The 24,929-nt window shown below is 46.2% G+C and overlaps 1 protein-coding gene across 6 annotated transcripts in view; it reads right to left on the minus strand.

Annotated features, from left to right (window-relative positions):
* The window catches only part of LOC123997864 (growth factor receptor-bound protein 10-like), a 90,149-nt gene that overhangs the window by 15,856 nt on the left and 49,364 nt on the right, over positions 1-24,929 (minus strand). For all 6 annotated transcript variants that reach the window (XM_046302492.1, XM_046302487.1, XM_046302486.1 and 3 more), the window contains 2 exons: positions 19,959-20,217; positions 18,494-18,626 (listed from right to left, as the gene is read on the minus strand). In XM_046302492.1, the coding sequence (XP_046158448.1) occupies positions 18,494-18,626; positions 19,959-20,217 (392 nt within the window). The remainder of the gene's footprint in view (positions 1-18,493; positions 18,627-19,958; positions 20,218-24,929) is intronic.

Here is a 24,929-nt window from a genome sequence, read left to right on the forward strand (position 1 = left end):
CTCTCTCTCTCTCTCTCTCTCTCTCTCTCTCTCTCTCTCTCTCTCTCTCTCTCTCTCTCTCTCTCTCTCTCTCTCTCTCTCTCTCTCTCTCTCTCTCTCTCTCTCTCTCTCTCTCTCTCTCTCTCTTTATTTATCAGGCTGCCGCTCTGAATAGCTTTCGGCTTCTTTTTGAGCAAAAGTGAAAATGATCATTTAAGTGGGGTGTGGGGCAGAGCGAAAGAAGCCTTCGTTTTAACCTCCCAACATGTTCTGAAGTTTCAAGTGAGGGCCTGTTCCTTTTCTTTTTTCTATCCGTGGCTCAGCTTTGAACTTTGCAGTCAGAAATCTCTCTCACGACAGAGCAAGGCTCATTACGGGCTAAATTAAACAAACCTGAGTACTTGAACTTCTCGTTGGCCTCCCCTCGAGTCAAGCTCCATGCCAACATTCTTTCTCTCAAAAGAACAAAACCCGGAAACTTAGTGTGTTCACTATTCGGCTCGCCCCCCACCCCCTTTTGTTTTGTTTTACTTCAGATACTTAATACCCCACTGACTGGACAGACAAAGGCCCTGCCCCACCCCGTCTGGAGTAGACATTTAGCCGATGTCCTTTCAACCTCCTCTCATCTCAATGGGCCAATATCTATATACAAACACTATGCTGAAGGGAGGAGGAGGATAATGGGAGGTCTTAAATAACAGTTCCCTTCCTTCCAGTGTAGGAAGCAGGAAGCAGCCATAGTGGTCAGGGAGGATGATTTAGGGTTTCACTACTATTGCCACGTTCAAAATAACTGGGACCTCGAAACTAGGAAATCTCTGACTTCCGACTTCAGTGCGTTCAAGACAACTGGGAACTCGAAACTAGGAAATCTCTGACTTCTGACTTCAGTGCGTTCAAGACAACTGCGCCCTCGAAACTAGGAAATCTCTGACTTCCGACTTCAGTGCGTTCAAGACAACTGGGCCCTCGAAACTAGGAATTCTCTGACTTCTGACTTCAGTGCGTTCAAGACAACTGGGCCCTCGAAACTAGGAAATCTCTGACTTCTGACTTCAGTGCGTTCAAGACAACTGGGGACTCGAAACTAGGAAATCTCTGACTTCTGACTTCAGTGCGTTCAAGAGAACTGGGGACTCGAAACTAGGAAATCTCTGACTTCCGACTTCAGTGCGTTCAAGACAACTGGGAACTCCAAGTCAGCAACTCGGCCTCTTGCTAGAGCTCCGACATTCCGATCTGAAGATCACTGACGTCACGATTTGACCTCGATTTTTTTCAGAGTTTCCAGTTGTCTTGAAAGCACCATAAAGCCTTAAAGAGAGCGGGCTGTGGCAGGGGAGGGGAGTATGACCAGACAGAGGAGGGTGGGAGGAAGGGAGATAGAGACAGAGAGAAGGGGACAGAGAGACAGAGAGTAAGAGTCCCATGCCAATAAAGTCCCTTAAATTGAAATTTAATCGAGAGAGGGAGAGAAAGTGCAAAAGAAACAGAGAGGGGAAGAGATAGTGAAAGATGAGAGATAGGGGGAGAGAGGCAAAGAAACAGAGAGGGGAAGAGATAGTGAAAGATGAGAGATAGGGGGAGAGAGAGAGGCAAGGAAACAGAGGGGAAGAGATAGTGAAAGATGAGAGATAGGGGGAGAGAGAGGCAAAGAAACAGAGAGGGGAAGAGATAGTGAAAGATGAGAGATAGGGGGAGAGAGAGAGGCAAAGAAAGAGACATAAGTAGAGGAAGAGAGTGTGAAAGAGGGAGAGCGGAGGGGGGGAGAGAAATAGTGAAAGAGAAAGAGAGCAGATACACAGAGACAGAAAATAGTGAGAGAGGTGAGAAACTGAGGTGAGTGAGAGAGACAGTGAGGTGAGAGAGAACAAGAAATAGAGAAAAAAAGAAGAGAAAAGAATGTTCTGTGATAGTAGTAAGTAAGGCTATGTAATAATAATAATATATGCCATTTAGCAGACGCTTTTATCCAAAGCGACTTACAGTCATGTGTGCTTACAGTCATGTGTGCATACGACTTACAGTCATGTGTAGTGTACATGCCACTATACTAGGCTTCCAGTTGTCACTGCAGCCACACCCCTCTCCTCATTGACTTATCACTACCTCACTACTGGCCTGCCTGGTGAATCAGTGGGGAAAACCCCATGTCACATACCTACCATGCTGTACTACAACAGGACACACTACCACTGCCAGCAGCTAACACTCCTTATGTGGAATGAGATAGCACAACCAGCCCTACACCACTATGCCTATTACATCACTATTACATCATATTATTATCCTAGAATACATACTGTACTGGATATTATGAGGAGAGGAGTCACGTGCTTTGACATGTGTGTAGAGGAGTTAACAAGTACACACTTCAGGGGGTAGAGAATTGGAGCACATGGTCCTAACTTAACCGAACAAGAGCAGGAACATAACCTCTCAACCTCTAAGTGGAAAATGTTTCAATCCAACATTGCATCCCAATGTGATGAAAGGAACAGAAAGACATTCAAGTGAGTGATGAGGACTGAGGAGACACGGCACGCTTCCTTGACCTACTCCACTTCTTTTTTCTAAGAGAAAATATGCCCTTGTGATAAAGAGAGAGGGAAAGAAAGAGCGAGAGGGATGGAGGGAGGGGAAAAAGAGAGAAGGGAAATGAAAGGAAGGAAGGGGAAGACAGGGGAGGGAGAAAGAGAGAGAAGGAAAGAGAAAGACAGAGAGAGAGAGCGAGAGAGAGAGGGGGGGGGTGCTGGGTTATCTTCCTGTTCTTTCTGAACACTATTCTCATTCAGTGGTGGGCCTCCAGGATGACTCAGGACTTGTGATGTAATTACCCAGGGACAAGCTGCTGAGAGCCCCAAGCTACACACACACAGGCAATGTCCCTCTTAAGCCACTCTCATTCTCACACACACACACACACACACACACACACACACACACACACACACACACACACACACACACACACACACACACACACACACACACACACACACACACACACACACACACACACACACACACACACACACACACAGCCACTCTTCAGCCACTCTCATTCATACACATTACAAGTGCATTAAAAGCACAATATTAACATCAGGGATGTGTTAACAATTCTAGATTACTGGTTATTACTGGTTACTAGCCTCTTAGGGATGATTAACCTCAGTCTACTATGGAAAAATCAATAAGGTTGTGGTGACACATCAGGTCCTCTCTGATTATATCCCACACAGAAAAGGAATGGTGAAGTAATAGAGTGTCACCAGTGAATAGGTTTTACCATGCTAAGTACTGTAAATGGTGCCATTTGGGATGCAGCCAATGAAGATGGCACTGATATCTCATTTGAGTCTTCAATAAGCAGGCTACAGTGGGGTAGTAGTGGTAATGCCATAGAATTAGAATGCGTAGAACATAGTGCACCCATGAGTTTACCATTGAAGTTGCCAAAGTCAGAGGTTCCAAGTCTATTCTGTTCATTCTATTTCTATGGGTAATTCCTCTGATGGAAACATCTGACCTGATCTCTGAGGCATTTGATATTTATTATAGCCTACTGTACCAGGCCATATAGCAACAGTTTATTGACTATGACATAAGAAGCAAAGAGTAAGTGGTGGAACCAATTAAATAGGGCTGTGACGATACCAGTATCTCAATATTTCCATGTCAAAAATGAAAACACGAAGCAGACCTGCTGTATGTAATAAATACATGTGACTCTGGATGACAACATAAGGATTTTTGTTTTCAACATTAGGGCTGTTTCCTAAAGAAGTTTGTATTTCGTTTCCTTGCCACGATACTGACGAGTATCGTGATACTGGTATCTTCTCGGACCTACAATTGAATACCTTCAGGCGTAAATCTTCTTCATAAGAAAAACCAGAGTTCAATTAAATCTCTAAGGAGGCAATTCTAAATCTAGTGCTTCTCTGTAGGCGAACTCCATTATCTCCGTAAGTTATTAAAAACCAAAACCAAAGAAGTGTCTCTACTCTCTGATCCCCCAAAAGAACAGCCATTGATTAAACCGTGTTGGCTAGCGGTCGACTGAGTGGTGGTCTCGCCCCCTCTCTGCAACCCACCAACAAACCAGTCCCGTTTACAAGTACCTCTTTAATGAAGCCAAATGTACTGTGTGCTCTGTGTGGTCTCTGAACTGCACTGGCCATTGACATCCACTAATGAGAATGTGAGACAAAACCTGGAATAAAGACAATAAAGACAAAGCTTGTCATGTCCTGAGCTTCACTCGCTGCCTGCAGCCGGCTGGCCTGGGGAGAAGTGCTGGGTTGAGTCGGCTCTAAAGGGAACGGCTGGCCCGGGAGAAGTGCTGGGCTGAGTCGGCTCTAAAGGGAACGGCTGGCCTGGGGAGAAGTGCTGGGCTGAGTCGGCTCTAAAGGGAACGGCTGGCCCGGGAGAAGTGCTGGGCTGAGTCGGCTCTAAAGGGAACGGCTGGCCTGGGGAGAAGTGCTGGGCTGAGTCGGCTCTAAAGGGAACGGCTGGCCCGGGCTGGGCTGAGTCGGCTCTAAAGGGAACGGCTGGCCCGGGGAGAAGTGCTGGGCTGAGTCGGCTCTAAAGGGAACGGCTGGCCCGGGGAGAAGTGCTGGGCTGAGTCGGCTCTAAAGGGAACGGCTGGCCCGGGGAGAAGTGCTGGGCTGAGTCGGCTCTAAAGGGAACGGCTGGCCCGGGGAGAAGTGCTGGGCTGAGTCGGCTCTGAAGGGAACGGCTGGCCCAGGGAGAAGTGCTGGGCTGAGTCGGCTCTGAAGGGAACGGCTGGCCCAGGGAGAAGTGCTGGGCTGAGTCGGCTCTGAAGGGAACGGCTGGCCCAGGGAGAAGTGCTGGGCTGAGTCGGCTCTGAAGGGAACGGCTGGCCCAGGGAGAAGTGCTGGGCTGAGTCGGCTCTAAAGGGAACGCTAGGTAAATACCGCTGACTCATGAGGTGGACATGAACCGCTTCTTGTTCTCAATTTTTTGTGTCAAATTAAGCAATTATCCAGGCTCACTATTGCAGAAAAAATGACCAGAACATTGGCCAAGGACTAAAATGGGGACTTTCGGATGCACAATACCAAGTCATGTACAATACACTCTCCCTCCAAAGCAGTTAGTTAGTGAGCTAGGTACAGAACAATAAAACAACAGAATATATAATAATATGGATGATTTGGAATCGGGCACGTTCAGCAGATGCTGGGGCCAGTTAAAACAGTACTTTTATACTTTCAGAAGTGGAGAGATGTGGATGAACTAACGCCATACTGTGGTTAACATCTAGGCCACAGTGACTACTCATCCCCATCGAACTCACACATGCAAACCACCCAGCTCGTGGCTGAAACTCAACCATATTCCAGTGATATAACAAATGTTAGCCATGGGAGTACAGAGTACAGGGCATGATGAAAAAACTTCTCTCTTTGGAAAACAATGTTTAGGTTATAAACAATGATTAGGTTATAATATATGACTAACTCTGTATATATATATTTATTTATTTTTAAATCTGGTGGTTGCAGATATCAGCACATGTTCCAAAAATTCAGAATCGCTTGACTCATTAACTAAAACTCAACAAGCTACCATTATGGAACGCACTCCCAAAACCAAACAATCCCTCAGTTCCTTAGTCCCTTCAAACCAGAACAAACCACAAGCATAAAGACCCACGGACGGTGTGTATATATAGATCAAATAGAGGCTGATCCATCGGCTCTGTGCATTCCTCTGGGAAGAATCCCCCTGAGCGGAGCCTGGAGCTCCCATACCTCCTCCCTGCCACACACATCCCATCGGCCCCAGCCTCCAACCCCAACAATCCCCTTTGAATGTTCGAGATCTTTCCCTGCGGCTCCCTACTGAGATCAATCCAGAGAGGAGCCAAATATTTATCCAATAGGAGCAGACTGGTTAATTGCACAGCAGGGACCTGGGTAGCACCCTTTCAGGCCACCACATTGTCCCTTACGGGACACAGGGACTGCCATTGGGCACTCACAAAAGGATGACATCGTTCAATTTTGACTACACAATAAAACCAGCCGCCCGCAAGCTGTACTCACTGTACTTCTACTTGCACTGGTCACCCAAGCTGTAAGGCCAGGCCAAGGCCAGCTAGCTGCTGGTGGCGTGCACACACTCACACACACACACAATATAATGCTCTACGCTGGTATAGGCCTACCTATTACAATACAAGAAGTCAGCAGCAGAATTAGTTTATTAAAGGTGAGTGCTGAGAAATGGTGAGAGAGATTTGATTTCAGAGATTTAACATAGCTGTACATTGTGTTCCAGTATAATTAGGTGTTTCTGGAGAGAAGGCGAGATCAGGCCCCATTCCAATGGCGCTGCTCTCCTCTCTACTCTGGACTTAGTCATGACTGCTATTTGAAATAAGCCAATTGTCTGTCTGCATTTCCTCCAATGGTTGCCTTTTCAAAATTTAACAAGTTAGAGATGAATTGAATGTATATGCTGAGAGTGTGGGAGTATTGTTGCATCTCTTTTTTCCTTGTGTCTCCATCTCTCACTCTCTCCCCCTTTCTTTTCCCTCCTCTCTCTGTGAACACTAGTTCCACTTGAGAGAAATCTGAGCTGTCCTACTTTCCTGTATGAGAGAGAGTTGAGAGAGGGAGAGGCAGAGAGAGATAGAGTTGAGAGAGAGGAAGGAAGAGAGACGGCAGGGCAGAGAGAAAAGCAGAAAGTTGAGAGTGAGAGTTGAGAGTGAGAGAAGCTGCCCTCTTCTCAGTTTAGAGAGCAAGAGAGTTGTGAGGGAGAGAGGCCTGCTCTGCCCTGCAGTGGAGGATTCCATGCAGTCACCATGACCTACATGAGTCCAGCTGAAGCTTTGCGGGCCCGCTGAGACACTCTACTCGGGCCAGATGAACTAACAGCTTGCAGCAACACATTCCACCCTGTCAAGCCTCCATCCTGGACACAGAGCAGGGCAGTTCACATTCCCTCCAGTAAAGTCATGCAATGATGAATCAACTGCTCTTTTCTCACACTTTCAATATGGGCTAAACACACACTTCTATATATAGACGGCTATTCTATAATGTTCTCAGACTAAAACTGTGGCCCATGTAGGAACTTTGGGAACATATCCAAGCTTGACACTGGTGAAAAACTATCCCTGTGTGTTTATTACAGACGATCACATTAAAATACTGAAAATCATGGATTAATTTCCCCAAAGACGGAGTGAAAATCACCAGTCTACATAATGAGTGTAATGAACAGAAATAGGTCATACTAACCATAACAAAACAGCAAATCTCTAAAACAGGGACACGATCAGGGCACTGACATATGATAGAGCAGGGTTCCCAACTGGTGGCCCGGGCTACAGGCCCAATTCAAATCAAATGTTATTTGTCAAATGCTTCCTGAACAACAGGTGTGGACTACTGAAACGCTTACTTACGGGCCCTTCCCAACAAAGCATAGAGAAAGAAAATAGCTAAATACTAGAAAACTAAAACATGTAATAATAGTAATAATATATACACAATGAGTAATAATAACTTGGCTGTAGAAGGACTACCAGTACCAGTTGATGTGCAGGGGTACAAGGGAAGAGGTAGATATGTACATATAACGAAGAATAAAGTGACAGATAGTAAACAGCAGCAGCAGCGTATGTGAATTAAAACATTTAGTGCAAAAAGGGTCAATGCAGATAGTTAAATAGTTAACCAAATAGCTACCCGGACTAACTATTTACCAGTCTTATGGCTTGGGGGTAGAAGCTATTCCGGGTTCTTTTAGTTCCAGACTTGGTGCAGAAGGTACCGCCTGCTGTACGGTAGAAGAGAGAACAGTCTGAAGCCTGACAAATTTTAGGGCCTTCCTCTGATACTGCCTGGTATAGGAGGTCCTTGCAGAACTTGCAGAACTTTTTGAGGATCTGAGAGCCCATGGCAAATCTTTTCAGCCTCCTGAGGGGGAAGAGGTGTTGTTGTGCCCTCTTCACAACTGTGTTGGTGTGTTTGGATCATGATAGATCCTTAGTGATGTGGACACTACAGCCAAGTCGATGTGAATGGGGGCGTGCTTGGCTCTCCACGGCCGGCTCCTTTGTCTTGCTGACGTTGAGGGAGAGGTTGGCTATAAGCTGTCTCATCGTTGTCGGTGATCTAGCCTACCACCATCGTGTCTGCAAACTTAATGATAATATTGCGAGTCGTGCAACAGGGAGTACAGGAGGGGACTAAGCACACACCCCTGAAGGGCCACGTGTTCAGGGTCAGTGTTGCGGATGTGTTGCCTACCCTCACCACCTGCAGGCGACCCGTCAAGAAGTCCAGGATCCAGTTGCAGAGGGAGGTGTTCAGTCCCAGGGTCCTTAGCTTAGTGATTAGAAAGAAATCAACCCATAGCTGAATCTAGTTGATGATCCCTGTGCTATAGTAATGAACAGGTCTGTACTAAGTGAGGGAATTGTTCTGGCTTCTAACTTTACCTGCTAAGAGAACTCACCGTGTCTATCTCAGTTATTAAGATAACATGACACAGCTAACCAGGGTATCGTCTGGCAGTCTCAAAATAAGAGACATAAAACACAGAGGGTTTGTTACTTAGTTTGACCTGTGACCTGGCAGGCTCAGTGCACAGAGCGAGGGACCTTAATGTCCTTCTCCTAATGGGGGACCACAGCCAGCCAGTTTGTCCAGCTAAGCCTACATCATAGCAGTTAGTGCTTAGCATAGCCTATACTAGCATGGTCTAGCATAGCCTAACCCCCTGCAATTCATATCTGGACCTCAAAGCATATCATTGTTCCTCTCTAATCAGGGACCGATTTAAACCTGGGACACCATGTTGGTGCAATTCATTATCAGGTATGTAGAACAGAAAAGCAGCAGTAGTCTAGCCATGACGACTCACACCAAATTCTTCCGCTGCCCTGTCGTTCACTACCTACCTTAGTAGTCATTTCATTGTAATTGTTTGTGGTGACGAGGGGCGTTGCAAAAAGAGTAAGTCATCATCGATTGGATCATCTCTAACCAATCAGAGTATCAAAGCCAATTACAAATTTTCCAACCGTGTTCTGGCTCAGGCCCAACCCATAGGTTTCTGGACCAATCAGAGAAGGCCGCGGAGGTACTCAGGGACACACTGCGGAGAATAAATTAACATCCGTAGGCGTGGCACAGTGTTTTGGCTGAAGCAGTCGTCCGGACCTCGGGTAAGATTTAAATACCCTTTGCCTAGCCTAATATAGCGTAGCACAGCTTCTCTCAGTTCCACAGAACGTAACACACAAAGCAGGGCAAGGCAGGGCTGTCGATAAAACAGTCACAGATATTTGTCACGGTATGACTGGTGCACTGGCCAAGTAATCCAAGCAGCAGGTCGAGGCTTGTCTTGCTGGGTAAGTGGAGGGTTAAATATGGCCTGACACATGAGATGTTCCAGAATAAACCACAAGCTCCCTGGCACGCCTCCAACAAGCATTTGTTAACAACACAGTTGCAATTTGTATCTCAAGAGTGTTGCCAGTCAGCGTGCAACACATAGATATACACACAGACACGTTGTCTATGCGGACACACACGTACACACACACACGTACGCAGGCACCAATTTAAGACCTGCAGGTGAACCGCATGCTTACTTCACCCACGTATGAGATTAGATACTGGGCTACAGTACAGCAGCCTCTCCTCTCCAGTACCTCTGCCTGCAACGTGCCTCAATTAATTAAATTGAACCCAAACAATTCTCTTTGGGGGGGTTGAGAAAGATCTAGTCAGAGCCGAGCCAGCTGAAAGTCCTACAAGCAGTTGCAGGAGGAATGTTCTCTCCCAGCAGCAGCACAGAAAGCCTAGTACTGACTGGTCCCTTGTAATCCTTCCATGTTCCGTTTGGGAACATTCTTTGGGAAGGAGAAACAATAAGCATGCATTGCTTCAATACACGGGGCTCTAAACAATTATGGGCCGTGATTACATGATACTTTGCCTAAGTTCCAAATAGGACTCTATTCCATACACAGTGCACAACTTTATTTGCTCTATGGCCGTGACCAATAGTAGTGCACTATAAAGGAAATAGGGTGCCATTTGGCATGTACACTAAGTCAGCCCGCTGTGGGATCTGGGATGTGCTGCTTCACTGTTGGTGTGGTTTAAGAGCCTGTTAAAACAGACTCCCTCTAGTCTAGAAGCAAGGCAGCACATTTCTGGCACTGGTCACTTTGATCTCCAACTCAGCGCTGCAGAACACATTAAGCTGAAATTCTGTTCCAATGCAATTAACCTAAACACTCAGACGAGCCAGCATCAGCAAAATACCAACATTTGATTTACAGTGGAAAAAGGTGAACTATGACCCAAACTCGGGCATTCCTGAATCCCCAGCAGCCAAGTATGATGCTCAGCTGTGGAGGAGATAGAATGCTGCACATCCCTACTAACATGTAGTGAGTTTACTGTGACATTGATGAGTGGCCCCATATGCTCTGCCATGGAATTTACAACATGTACAATTTTGCACATTATATTCATTCTGTTCTAATCAGCCAATTATTACAGTCCATACGCAGCCATTACTGTTCATGTGAATCCAAACAATGTGGATGACATTAAGTGGAGACTCCTTTCGCAGTGTCAAGTTCACCCACTATGACACCAATGTCAAGTTCACCCTCTATGCCACCAATGTTAAGTTCTCCCACCAATGTTAAGATTGCCCTCTATGCCAACAATGTCAAGTTCTCCCACTATGCCACCAATGTTAAGTTCTCCCACTATGCCACCAATGTCAAGTTCTCCCACTATGCCACCAATGTTAAGTTCTCCCACTATGCCACTAATGTCAAGTTCTCCCACTATGCCACCAATGTCAAGTTCTCCCACTATGCCACTAATGTCAAGTTCTCCCACTATGCCACTAATGTCAAGTTCTCCCACTATGCCACCAATGTTAAGTTCTCCCACTATGCCACCAATGTCAAGTTCTCCCACTATGCCACTAATGTCAAGTTCTCCCACTATGCCACCAATGTCAAGTTCTCCCACTATGCCACCAATGTCAAGTTCTCCCACTATGCCACCAATGTCAAGTTCTCCCACTATGCCACCAATGTCAAGTTCTCCCACTATGCCACCAATGTTAAGTTCTCCCACTATGCCACCAATGTCAAGTTCTCCCACTATGCCACCAATGTCAAGTTCTCCCACTATGCCACTAATGTCAAGTTCTCCCACTATGCCACTAATGTCAAGTTCTCCCACTATGCCACTAATGTCAAGTTTTCCCACTATGCCACCAATGTCAAGTTCTCCCACTATGCCACCAATGTCAAGTTCTCCCACTATGCCACCAATGTTAAGTTCTCCCACTATGCCACCAATGTCAAGTTCTCCCACTATGCCACTAATGTCAAGTTCTCCCACTATGCCACTAATGTCAAGTTCTCCCACTATGCCACTAATGTCAAGTTCTCCCACTATGCCACCAATGTCAAGTTCTCCCACTATGCCACCAATGTCAAGTTCTCCCACTATGCCACCAATGTCAAGTTCTCCCACTATGCCACCAATGTTAAGTTCTCCCACTATGCCACCAATGTCAAGTTCTCCCACTATGCCACTAATGTCAAGTTCTCCCACTATGCCACTAATGTCAAGTTCTCCCACTATGCCACCAATGTCAAGTTCTCCCACTATGCCACCAATGTCAAGTTCTCCCACTATGCCACCAATGTCAAGTTCTCCCACTATGCCACCAATGTCAAGTTCTCCCACTATGCCACCAATGTTAAGTTCTCCCACTATGCCACTAATGTCAAGTTCTCCCACTATGCCACTAATGTCAAGTTCTCCCACTATGCCACTAATGTCTAGTTCTCCCACTATGCCACCAATGTTAAGTTCTCCCACTATGCCACTAATGTCAAGTTCTCCCACTATGCCACTAATTTTAAGTTCTCCCACTATGCCACTAATGTTAAGTTCACCCACTATGCCACTAATGTTAAGTTCACCCACTATGCCACTAATGTCAAGTTCTCCCACTATGCCACTAATGTCAAGTTCTCCCTCTATGCCACTAATGTCAAGTTCTCCCACTATGCCACTAATGTCAAGTTCTCCCACTATGCCACTAATGTCAAGTTCTCCCTCTATGCCACTAATGTCAAGTTCTCCCACTATGACACTAATGTCAAGTTCTCCCACTATGCCACTAATGTCAAGTTCTCCCACTATGCCACCAATGTTAAGTTCTCCCACTATGCCACCAATGTCAAGTTCTCCCACTATGCCACTAATGTCAAGTTCTCCCACTATGCCACTAATGTCAAGTTCTCCCACTATGCCACCAATGTCAAGTTCTCCCACTATGCCACCAATGTCAAGTTCTCCCACTATGCCACCAATGTCAAGTTCTCCCACTATGCCACTAATGTCAAGTTCTCCCACTATGCCACCAATGTCAAGTTCTCCCACTATGCCACCAATGTTAAGTTCTCCCACTATGCCACTAATGTCAAGTTCTCCCACTATGCCACTAATGTCTAGTTCTCCCACTATGCCACCAATGTTAAGTTCTCCCACTATGCCACTAATGTCAAGTTCTCCCACTATGCCACTAATTTTAAGTTCTCCCACTATGCCACTAATGTTAAGTTCACCCACTATGCCACTAATGTTAAGTTCACCCACTATGCCACTAATGTCAAGTTCTCCCACTATGCCACTAATGTCAAGTTCTCCCTCTATGCCACTAATGTCAAGTTCTCCCACTATGCCACTAATGTCAAGTTCTCCCACTATGCCACTAATGTCAAGTTCTCCCACTATGCCACCAATGTTAAGTTCTCCCACTATGCCACTAATGTCAAGTTCTCCCACTATGCCACTAATGTCAAGTTCTCCCACTATGCCACTAATGTCAAGTTCTCCCACTATGCCACTAATGTCAAGTTCTCCCTCTATGCCACTAATGTCAAGTTCTCCCACTATGACACTAATGTCAAGTTCTCCCACTATGCCACTAATGTCAAGTTCTCCCACTATGCCACCAATGTTAAGTTCTCCCACTATGCCACTAATGTCAAGTTCTCCCACTATGCCACTAATGTCAAGTTCTCCCACTATGCCACTAATGTCAAGTTCTCCCACTATGCCACTAATGTCAAGTTCTCCCACTATGCCACCAATGTCAAGTTCTCCCACTATGCCACTAATGTCAAGTTCTCCCACTATGCCACCAATGTCAAGTTCTCCCACTATGCCACTAATGTCAAGTTCTACCACTATGCCACTAATGTCAAGTTCTCCCACTATGCCACCAATGTCAAGTTCTCCCACTATGCCACCAATGTCAAGTTCTCCCACTATGCCACCAATGTCAAGTTCTCCCACTATGCCACCAATGTCTAGTTCACCCACAATGCCACTAATGTCAAGTTCTCCCTCTATGCCACTAATGTCAAGTTCTCCCACTATGACACTAATGTCAAGTTCTCCCACTATGCCACTAATGTCAAGTTCTCCCACTATGCCACCAATGTTAAGTTCTCCCACAATGCCACCAATGTCACTCACTAACTGACTGAGTGGCTACTATTCCAAGCCACTTACCTCACCATGTGTAAATATGCATCGCTACAGTAAGGAGCTCAGAGGCTATTAACCATATTGCTCGTCTCTCTCTCCACACACTCCTACTCCTCTTCTCCTTTCAGCGTGCGTGCCAGCTGCTGAGTTCACAGAAACATTTCAAAGGATAAAGCGTTGCACACAAGGGAAGAGGCAGAGGGAGGGGATGGGAGCGGGAGGGGAACCTGTGTCACCGGTGTGTCAACTTAACAACAGTCTAATAGAAACAGAAAGGAGGCTAAGCTAAGGAGGACTAGGCACCAGGAATGACAGTGCAGTTTATTAACCCAGTAATAGAGCTGCAGCACAGTTGTGTCACATGCGGTGTCGCTGCCGTGCTTAGACTTGTCCCTGATGGTGTGGTATGGGCTGGAACCCAGAGTCTGACTGCATGGTAATGGAGGCCCTTGGACTCTGTGCTGTGAGAGTCAGTTAGGTGGGTCGCATCCAACTTGACAGTACATTCAGATCTGCAGCTCCTGTCCAAGCAGTGCCAACCCATGGACAATTCACATCAGATCAGCATCAGTTGAAGACACAACACTAGGGACAGGGTGTCCAGGTCAGTCAGGCTGGCAGCATCAGGACCAGTTAGTATAGTGCCTACTGGTTGGTCAAAACCCTCCATCTACGGGACTCCCGGGTGGCGCAGTGGTCTAAAGCACTGCATCACAGTGCTAGCTGTGCCACTAGAGATTCTGGGTTCGAGCCCAGGCTCTGTCGCAGCCGGCCGTGACCGGGAGGCCCATGGGGCAGCACACAATTGGCCCAGCGTCGTCAGGGTTAGGGAGAGTTTGGCTGGCAGGGATAACCATGTCTCATCGCGCACTAGCGACTCCTGTGTCGGGCCGGGCGCAGTGCACACTGAGCAGGTTGCTAGGTGTACGGTGTTTCCTCTGACACATTGGTGCGGCTGGCTTCTGGTTTGGATGTGCGTTGTGTCAAGAAGCAGCTTGGTTGGGTTGTGTTTGGGATGACGCATGGCTCTCGACCTTCGCCTCTCCCGAGTCCGTACAAGACAGTAACTACTACCAATTGGATACCACAAAATTAGGGAGAAAAGGGGGATAAAATAATAATACAAAAATTATTAAAAACATTTTTTTTTAAACTCCATCTCCAGCCCAGTTAACAGATCATGAAAGACCCTACGCCACCAGGGTTGTCAAAACCAGCCAGTGAACATCCATAACGAAACAAGTCTGTTATTTGTTAACACTACCATTTTAAGAGCACGGCTGGGGTGAGAGAGAGAGAGAGAGAGCTAGGTCATTGACCGAAACTTTGGAGGGGAGGCAAATGAAAATCATATGGGCATCGTATAACAGACTGCGCAGTGATCCCTGACAGGCCAGCCGGCAGCGCAGCGTTCGTGTGCCTCCAATGCGCGGGGGCTGGGGAAGAGAAATGAGAGCCTGTCAGAAAGCGCCCAGAGGTCGGAAAATTCTGTAAACAGCTAACTTCTCACCAGCCCTACTCCGCTAGCCAACCAGGCCTCCAGGGTCGGCATGCAGGCAGGCAGGAAGGCAGAAAGACGGACGAACAGACAGAGACGATTCTAAAGGACAGGCACTGCATGCTGGGAGAGCAAAGCAAAGCCAGCTGTGGAGCAGGGCCCATCTCTATGACCCCCAACCTCACATGTACACACACAAATGCACAAATGCGCGTAAACACACACACACACTCAGACAAACACACCCTATGCAAAGGTTTTTAGGCAACATATTTCTTTATCTCAGTATCGTGGGCCAATCACAAGCCGGAAAAACATGCTTTAGAACTGCTTTACCAACGCTGCATGTTCTAGTCAAATGTATGGTTATTTTCCATCTCCAGCTCCCTGCATCTACAGACTACAGCTCATGCTGCCAGTTCTCACAGACCAGACCTGGGTTCAAATAGTATTTGTCTTCTGTCAAATACTTTCATTGAGCCTGTCTGAAGTGCCAGATTGGCGGTCTTGCACGTTCCACGGGTTCCATTGAGCCAGGCAAGCTCTATCAAGCAGCTAAAAGTATTTGAAAGAAATACAATAATACAATTTGAACCCAGGATCTGCTAATACAGGCTCTGAACCCCAGAGCCATAAAAGTTGAGTCAGGATTAGCCAGGGACATATTTATTCGAAATATACATCCCTTTCACAGTAATCTCGGCTCCGTTATAGTAATGACTAAGAGTGACTCTCTTCTAGGAAAGAGTTCACTGCAGCCTTCCCATTTCTTTCAACTAAGGTGGGGTAGTACGCGTGGCCAATGGTATGGTCTCCAACCAAACTTTTTAAAGGCTGTCTGTCCTCTTGCCGCAGAGGCAAAATGTTGAAGTTCAAAAGCTAGTTTCCTTCCAATTTTGCCATGTCTTATGCAATGCTCTTATGTTATCTGAGTGACTCAAACATTATTTTTAAAAATCAATGGAGGCCCATGCCATGCCATTTTTTGAATTTTAGATTCTCCCGGTCTAGTTTTTATTTTGGTGATTTTGGTTCTCAAATATGTTCTTATTTAAAAACATATAGCTCCATTATCTTTTCTACATACTTTAAATCTGGTATTAGTCGTTTAAGTTTACACTAATAACATTTACCATCCAGAAAATGTATTTTTAATAAAACAAAATAACATATACAGTACCAGTCCAAAGTTTGGACTCATTCAAGGTTTTTTCTTTATTTTTACTATTTTCTACATTGTAGAGTAATAATGAAGACATCAAAACTATGAAATAACACATATGGAATCATGTAGTAACCCAAAAAATGTTAATCAAAATAGATTTTAGATTCTTCAAAGTAGTCACATTTTGCCTCGATGACAGCTTTGCACACTCTTGGCAGTCTCTCAACCAGCTTCATGAGGAATGCTTTTCCAATAGTCTTGAAGGAGTACCCACATATGCTGAGCACTTGTTGGCTGCGTTTCTTTCACTCTGCGGTCAATCTCATCCTAAACCATCTCAATTTGGTTGAGTTTGGGTGATTGTGGAGACCAGCTCAACTAATGCAGCACTCCATCACTCTCCTTCTTGGTCAAACAGCCCTTACACACCCTGGGGGTGTGTTTTGGGTCATTGTCCTGTTGAAAAACAAATGATAGTCCCACTAAGCGCAAACCAGATGGGATGGCGTATCGCTGCAGAATTCTGTGGTAGCCATACTGGTTAAGTGTGCCTTGAATTCTAAATAAATCAGACAGTGTCACCAGGAACAACAACAAAAAACACCATCACACCTCCTCCTCCATGCTTCACGGTGGGAACCACACATGCATCATCTTTCTTTCACCTACTCTGCGTCTCACAAAGACACAGCGGTTGGAACCAAAAAATCTCAAAATTGGAATAATCAGACCAAAGGATATATTTTCACCGGTCTAATGTCCATTGCTCGTGTTTCTTGGCCCAAGCAATTCTCTTCTTCTTAATGGTGTCCTTTAGTTGTAGTTTCTTTGCAGCAATTCAACCATGAAGGCCTGATTCACACAGTCTCCGCTGAACAGTTGATGTTGAGATGTGTCTGTGACTTGAACTCTGTGAAGCATTTATTTGTGCTGCAATCTAAGGTGCAGTTAATTCTAATTATCCTCTGCAGCAGAGGTAACTCTGGGTCTTCCTTTCCTGTGGCGGTCCTCATGAGAGCCAGTTTCAATACAGCGCTTGATGGTTTTTACGACTGCAAAGTTATTGACATTTTCCAGATTGACTGACCTTCATGTCTTAATTATGACTGCTGTTTCACTTTACTTATTTTTATTATAGCAGCATACCACCCTGCATACCACTGCTGGCTTGCTTCTGAAGCTAAACAGGGTTGGTCCCGGTCAATCCCTGGATGCAAGACCATATGCTGCTGGAAGTGGTGTTGGAGGGCCAATAAGAGGCACTGTTTCCTCTGGTCTAAAAAAATATATATCCCAATGCCCCAGGGCAGTGATTGGGAACACAGCCTTGTGTAGGGTGCTGTCTTTCGGGTGGGACGTTAAACGGGTGTCCTGACTCTCTTGAGGTCATTAAAGATCCCATGGCACTGATCGTAAGAGTAGGGGTGTTAACCCCGGTGTCCTGGCTAAATTCCCAATCTTGCTAAATTCCCAAACCATCACGGCCATCTAATCATCCCCAGTTTACAATTGTCTCATTCATCCCCCTACTTTCCCCTGTAACTATTCCCCAGGTCGTTGCTGTAAATGAGAACGTGTTCTCAGTCAACTTACCTGGTAAAATAATGGATAAATAGCTGTTCTTGCCATAATATGGACTTGGTGTTTCACCATAGGTGGGGCTATCTTCTGTATTCCACCCCTACCATGTCACAACTCAACTGATTGGCTAAAACGCATTAAGAAGGAAAGAAATCCCACAACTTAACAAGGCACACCTGTTCATTTAAGTGCATTCCAGGTGACTACCTCATGAAGCTGGTTGAGATAATGCCAAGAGTGTGCAAAGGTGTCATCAAGGCAAAGGGTGGCTACTTTGAAGAATCTAAAATATATTTAGATTGATTTAACCAAATAGTTACTACATGATTCCATATGTGTTATTTCATAGTTTTGATGTCTTCACTATTATTCTACAATGTAGTAAAATATAGTAAAACTAAAGGAAAACCCTTGAATGAGTAGGTGTGTCCAAACCTTTGACTGGTACTGTATTTTGGAGTGGCGGAAACGATTCAGCAGAGGCAACCCGTCACTGCTAAATGAATATAGGGGAAACACTGATTCTGATTAGAGATAATGACAATGGGAGAAATAAACCAAACTGCTGTGGGACTGTAAGATGTACGACACCATACTTTAGTGGCCATTTTCAAGAACAATCTTCATGGTTAGCTCAGCTATTATAGTAAGGAGTGAAGAGAAGGGTCTCTGACTTACGTATGTGCCTGAGGGCTGACACGGAGGTAAGGACCCAGGGCTGAGGACAGGAGAGCCGGAGAGCTCGGGAAAGGGGTTGGGGATGGCTGGCAGAGAGGACGTCCGGAGCTGCTGCTCCTCTTCCTGCAGTCTCCTGAGAATCACCACATTCAGGGATGGACATTAACAAAGTGGGGGACAGACACACACTGACAGACTGAAAAAGCTGTTATGAAGCAGATGAAAGGAGATCATGAGAACATGAGGACAGTCTCCCCTGATATAAACTCAATGCTTTGTGGCTGAATATGAAGAATGAATAATCCATGGTTTCACAGTGAGTGAGACTGCTGCCGAGCCGGGGCCTCATGCCCATTTCTCTCTGATCACTGCACTGTGAGCTGATTCTTTCTGCCACACCACAGGAAGACTGCCAGCGTTTGAGGAGCTACTAATTACATTCAATATTCATCAAACCATTATTTCATGCAGTTTCAAGAGCAAAGTGCCCATTTCATGACCTGCTGCAAGAGCAACAGCCTGTTCATTCACTGTCTGCCTGTCAATGAGAAACCGACTAGGGTTGCGTCTCCAATGGCACCCTATTATTCCATTTATAGTGCACTACTTTTGAACAGGGTTTATTGGGCTCTGGTCAAAAGTAGTACACTATGTAGGGAATAGGATGCCATTTGGGATGTAGCCCCAGACTGTCAATCAGAAACAGACTAGCATCTGAAGTGAACTGCAGCAGCCAGGCAGATAGCCATCATTAGCATCTCTCTACACTTTCTCCAAACCCAGGCGGGGAGGGGAGTTCAAAAGGAGAAGTGTTTGATGCAGTTCCATGTGAGGCAGGAGCAGGGTGCTATTCGGAGGTCAGGACTGAATAATAAACTGAACCGTATCATTTCAATCTGACAGAATGCACCAACGATACAGCTCATTACCAGCCGGTGCCAAACTTTCTCTAGGGATCCAAAATAATGGATGCTACAACTCTGACAGACTGGTTTAGATTGCATTAAGACCGGAGGTGAATCAAAGTTCCTCTCAGCTTATGGGAGTAGTTGACACTCTGTTTCTAGAATTAAAGAGAATTATAACTTCGTCTCCCCCTCTGCTAAGCTATGTTAGGACAGGGGAAAGTGATGGGTGGGATGGGTCACGCAGAGATTGCTAATAGGCAAAACGATGAACACATAAGCACATATACCTACCTGTCCTCACAGAGCATGCTGGGAACAGGGTATGGTCCCTTGTTTAGATATAGAGGACTTGTATCTATCAGGTGTGTGTGTGTGCTCACTAACAGCATGCCAGACAAACAACTGTGTCCAGTAAGTGCTGTGTGTGTGTGTGTGTGTGTGTGTGTGTGTGTGTGTGTGTGTGTGTGTGTGTGTGTGTGTGTGTGTGTGTGTGTGTGTGTGTGTGTGTGTGTGTGTGTGTGTGTGTGTGTGTACGCGTGCCAACACAGTAGACATACCTGACGGCGAGGATGTGCATGGGCTGGGAGCGTCGGCGTCTCTGTTTGGGGGAGGTGGTGCTGTGCTGCAGCTCGCTGTTGGAGGTGTGGGTGTGGGGGGGCATGGGGGCGCTGCGGTGGTGGTCGCGGTGCACATGCACCTGGCCGTTGTGCTGCAGGAGGGGAACCGACTCAGACTGCACGCTGCTGCATGTGGAGTACAGGCTCTCGAACGAGGAGTTCATGTCATTCACCAGCGCCTCCAGGTCCACATCATCTTCTGTAGGGGGAGGAGGGAGAGAGAGACAGGAGAGAGAGTCTGTGTGAGTGATATTGAGAGAAACACAAAATTGTGTGTGTGTGTTATACCATATGCACATCCCAAAAATCTCTAGGGCACCAGGTTGACCCCTACTATTCACGTGCTTTATTCCTGCATGTCGGTTACATGTGTAAGAATCTACTTCTCTCAATACTCCATGCACACCCATCATCACCAACCGGTCAGGCAGTGTAGCTGCACACACACAAAAACCCTAACATGACGTAGCTTAATCATCATCATCACCAACCAGTCAGGCAGTGAACCTAATTCACCTGTTGAAACACTCCCTACGTTAACTACATGTTCATGTTATCAAGGCTCTCTATCTCTAGGGAAGACTAGAAAACAAGCCAAGACGTGTAGTCCCAACACTCCCATCCTTCAGCATAATCACTACTGGCCTCAGGGTAAGAGATCAAACCAGGCCATTGGTTAAGAGGCACAGAGGTCACTCCCAGTGAGTCAATGGTGGATGGAAGTTTTGACAGTTCAGAGTTATGTCCCAAATGGCACCCTATTCCCTATATAGTTCACAAGGTAAGGAATATGGTGCCATTTGGGACGTTAGTTTCATTACTGTGGGGGAGTGTCTGTAGGGCATGTCATCTCCTAATAATCATTATCTCTGAGACAATGAACAGCCAGTAATAGAAAACTACTGATATATTCTCAAGTGTCCCCTTTTATTCACCACTGCTATACTGCAGTTACCTATTTCACCACTAGATGCTGCTCAATCTCTACCGTGCAATTCAGGCCTTTGGATGTCCACTGTGGCAATTAGAATGTCCTGCACTGTATGCTATCGTTACCTGGCTGGGCCGGGGTAAGTAGAAAGACCAACGCAATTCTTCATTCATTTATTCTATGTTGTGGTTTTAATCAATCACTTTGAATGGTGAAATCTATAGCAAGTGCAACAGGGCACACCACATTTTCTAAATGTCGCACCATGTTATCGATTGATTTGCAAGCCTAAATAGTATACATTTTTGATCCAAATCTTAGAATTCCTTCAAAATGAACCATTGTACACATTTTCAAATGTAAAGCATGTAACTATAGCCTACAATTCAAACAAATAATGTGCCATTGAGAACAGTCCCCAGTATCTCCCAACAACCTATGCTGACCCAGTGATGCAGTTCCTACCCCGGCCCCCCTTTTGAGGAACCTTTCCTGAAAAGGTGTCCCCTAACCAGCTACATCACAGGTGCCTAATCTGTCAGTATTAATAGTCAGTGAGGTAAGCCCCTTCTCTACAAGATCCTGGAGAGTTAAAGACACACGTAGGCTACAGAAGTGTACTGTACAGTCTAAAATAGCTTTGTGTTAGGTGAATAGTATTCATGTGATTTCTAACAAGATTACTTAGGTGTAAGTAATTTTATGTTATCAGGCATGATGTCTACATGCCGTTACATGTGGGGGTGAAACTCTAGAAAGGAAGATCCAATCCGATCAAGATATTTGGGGGCATGGTTGGATAATAGCCATACTAGGTTGTCAACAATAAGTTTATGGCCCAATTTATTAGCTAGAACCCGTGACAGGCAAACACACACACACACACACACACACACACACACACACACACACACACACACACACACACACACACACACACACACACACACACACACACACACACACACACACACACACACACACACACACACACACACACACACACCCCAACGTGGCAACAGGGCCAGGGTTTTGTCTTTGACACTGTGTTTAGAAAATTGAAAAATTGCACTAGTGGGGCTTGGCAGAAGTTTTAGGGACATAAACATCTTTATTTATGCCCGTCAAACAAGCAACAGACAGCAGGCCTGGCCCTACAATATTACTGCCATAAATTAGACACTCATAAATTCGACAGAGACAGGATGGGACAACAGGCAAAGACAATAATGGAATTGGGAAGAAGCATATGGAGAACAAGGCTAGCAGAGCCAGGGATTGAAGGATAGGATGGGATGCGACTGGATGAGGATGAAGCATATGGACAACAAGGTTAGCAGAGCCAGGGATTGAAGGATAGGATAGGATGGGATGTGACGGGATGAGGAAGAAGCATATGGACAACAAGGCTAGCAGAGCCAGGGATTGAAGGATAGGATGGGATGTGACGGGATGAGGAAGAAGCATATGGACAACAAGGCTAGCAGAGCCAGGGATTGAAGGATAGGATGGGATGTGACGGGATGAGGAAGAAGCATATGGACAACAAGGCTAGCAGAGCCAGGGATTGAAGGATGGGATGGGAAGCGACGGGATGAGGATGAAGCATATGGACAACAAGGCTAGCAGAGCCAGGGAATGAAGGATAGGATGGGATGCGACAGGATGAGGAAGAAGCATATGGACAACAAGGCTAGCAGAGCCAGGGAATGAAGGATAGGATGGGATGGGAAGCGACAGGATGAGGATGAAGCACATGGACAACAAGGCTAGCAGAGCCAGGGATTGAAGGATGGGATGAGATGGGACAGGATGAGGATGGAGCACATGGAGAACAAGGCTAGCAGAGCCAGGGATTGAAGGATAGGATGGGATGGGAAGTGACGGGATGAGGATGAAGCACATGGACAACAAGGCTAGCAGAGCCAGGGATTGAAGGATAGGATGGGATGGGAGCGACGAAGCACATGGAGGATTGGGATGGGGGAAGCAGGATGAGGATGAAGCACATGGACAACAAGGTTGGAGCGAGCGGTCGCATCGGCACTTCGCTCCGCAGGTAGTATAACTTTTTCATTACATTTCATTACATTTCATTATAGCACAACGGTTTGATTTGTCTAATCTTAGCAATTTCTTCTTAGCTAGCTACATAGCCGTCTTTGTATCAAAGATAATTGCGTAATTATCGTATTTCGTCGTCCTAACGTAGTCTTCACTGCTCTGCCCAGCAGCTAGCCAGCTAGCAAACGTCCACCGATTAGCTGCACTGTAGAAACTATTACACTCAACTGAACGACTTGATTAGTGTAGTGTTAGCTAGCTACATAGCTGTCTTTGCTGTCTTCGTATCCAAGATAATTGTGTAGTTTAGAGTGTGTAGTCTTAGAGTGAGTATCTTAATTTACCGAGGTTAGCTAGCCAGCTATTTGTCGTCCTTAACGTAGGAGACTCTGCTAGCTAGCCAACAGCTAGCCAACGTCTTCTGAATAGAACTCAACAACCCGGTCGCATTCACAGGTAGTATCACATTTTCATTTCATTTCATTACAGTACAACGGTTTGATTTGTTTGATCGTAGCTAGCTACATAGCTAGCTACATAGCCGTCTTTGTATCAAAGATAATTGTGTAGTCTAGAGCGATTTTCTTGGTTAGCTAGCCAGCTATTGTCGTTCTTTTAACGCAACGTAACGTAATCAACACTGCTAGCTAGCCAGCTAGCCCCCGAATAGCAGCACTGTCGAAACTATTACACTCAACGGAACGACTTGATTAGTGTAGTGTCAACAACGCAGCCACTGCCAGCTAGCCTACAAAGTCAACAACGCAGCCACTGCCAGCTAGCCTACTTCAGCAGTACTGTATCATTTTAATCATTTTAGTCAATAAGATTCTTGCTACGTAAGCTTAACTTTCTGAACATTAGAGTCCACTTGTCATTCCAATCTCCTTTGCATTAGCGTAGCCTCTTCTGTAGCCTGTCAACTATGTGTCTGTCTATCCCTGTTCTCTCCTCTCTGCACAGACCATACAAACGCTCCACACCGCGTGGCCGAGGCCACCCTAATCTGGTGGTCCCAGCGCGCACGACCCACGTGGAGTTCCAGGTCTCCGGTGGCCTCTGGAACTGCCGATCTGCGGCCAACAAGGCAGAGTTCATCTCAGCCTATGCCTCCCTCCAGTCCCTCGACTTCTTGGCACTGACGGAAACATGGATCACCACAGATAACACTGCTACTCCCACTGCTCTCTCTTCGTCCGCCCACGTGTTATCCCACACCCCGAGAGCTTCTGGTCAGCGGGGTGGTGGCACCGGGATCCTCATCTCTCCCAAGTGGTCAATCTCTCTTTCTCCCCTTACCCATCTGTCTATCGCCTCCTTTGAATTCCATGCTGTCACAGTTACCAGCCCTTTCAAGCTTAACATCCTTATCATTTATCGCCCTCCAGGTTCCCTCGGAGAGTTCATCAATGAGCTTGATGCCTTGATAAGCTCCTTTCCTGAGGACGGCTCACCTCTCACAGTTCTGGGCGACTTTAACCTCCCCACGTCTATCTTTGACTCATTCCTCTCTGCCTCCTTTCCACTCCTCTCCTCTTTTGACCTCACCCTCTCACCTTCCCCCCCTACTCACAAGGCAGGCAATACGCTCGACCTCATCTTTACTAGATGCTGTTCTTCCACTAACCTCATTGCAAATCCCCTCCAAGTCTCCGACCACTACCTTGTACCCTTTTCCCTCTCACTCTCATCCAACACCTCCCACACTGCCCCTACTCGGATGGTATCGCGCCGTCCCAACCTTCGCTCTCTCTCCCCCGCTACTCTCTCCTCTTCCATCCTATCATCTCTTCCCTCTGCTCAAACCTTCTCCAACCTATCTCCTGATTCTGCCTCCTCAACCCTCCTCTCCTCCCTCTCTGCATCCTTTGACTCTCTATGTCCCCTATCCTCCAGGCCGGCTCGGTCCTCCCCTC

The sequence above is a fragment of the Oncorhynchus gorbuscha genome, linkage group LG15 (assembly GCF_021184085.1).
Source record: "Oncorhynchus gorbuscha isolate QuinsamMale2020 ecotype Even-year linkage group LG15, OgorEven_v1.0, whole genome shotgun sequence".
Lineage (NCBI taxonomy): Eukaryota > Metazoa > Chordata > Actinopteri > Salmoniformes > Salmonidae > Oncorhynchus > Oncorhynchus gorbuscha.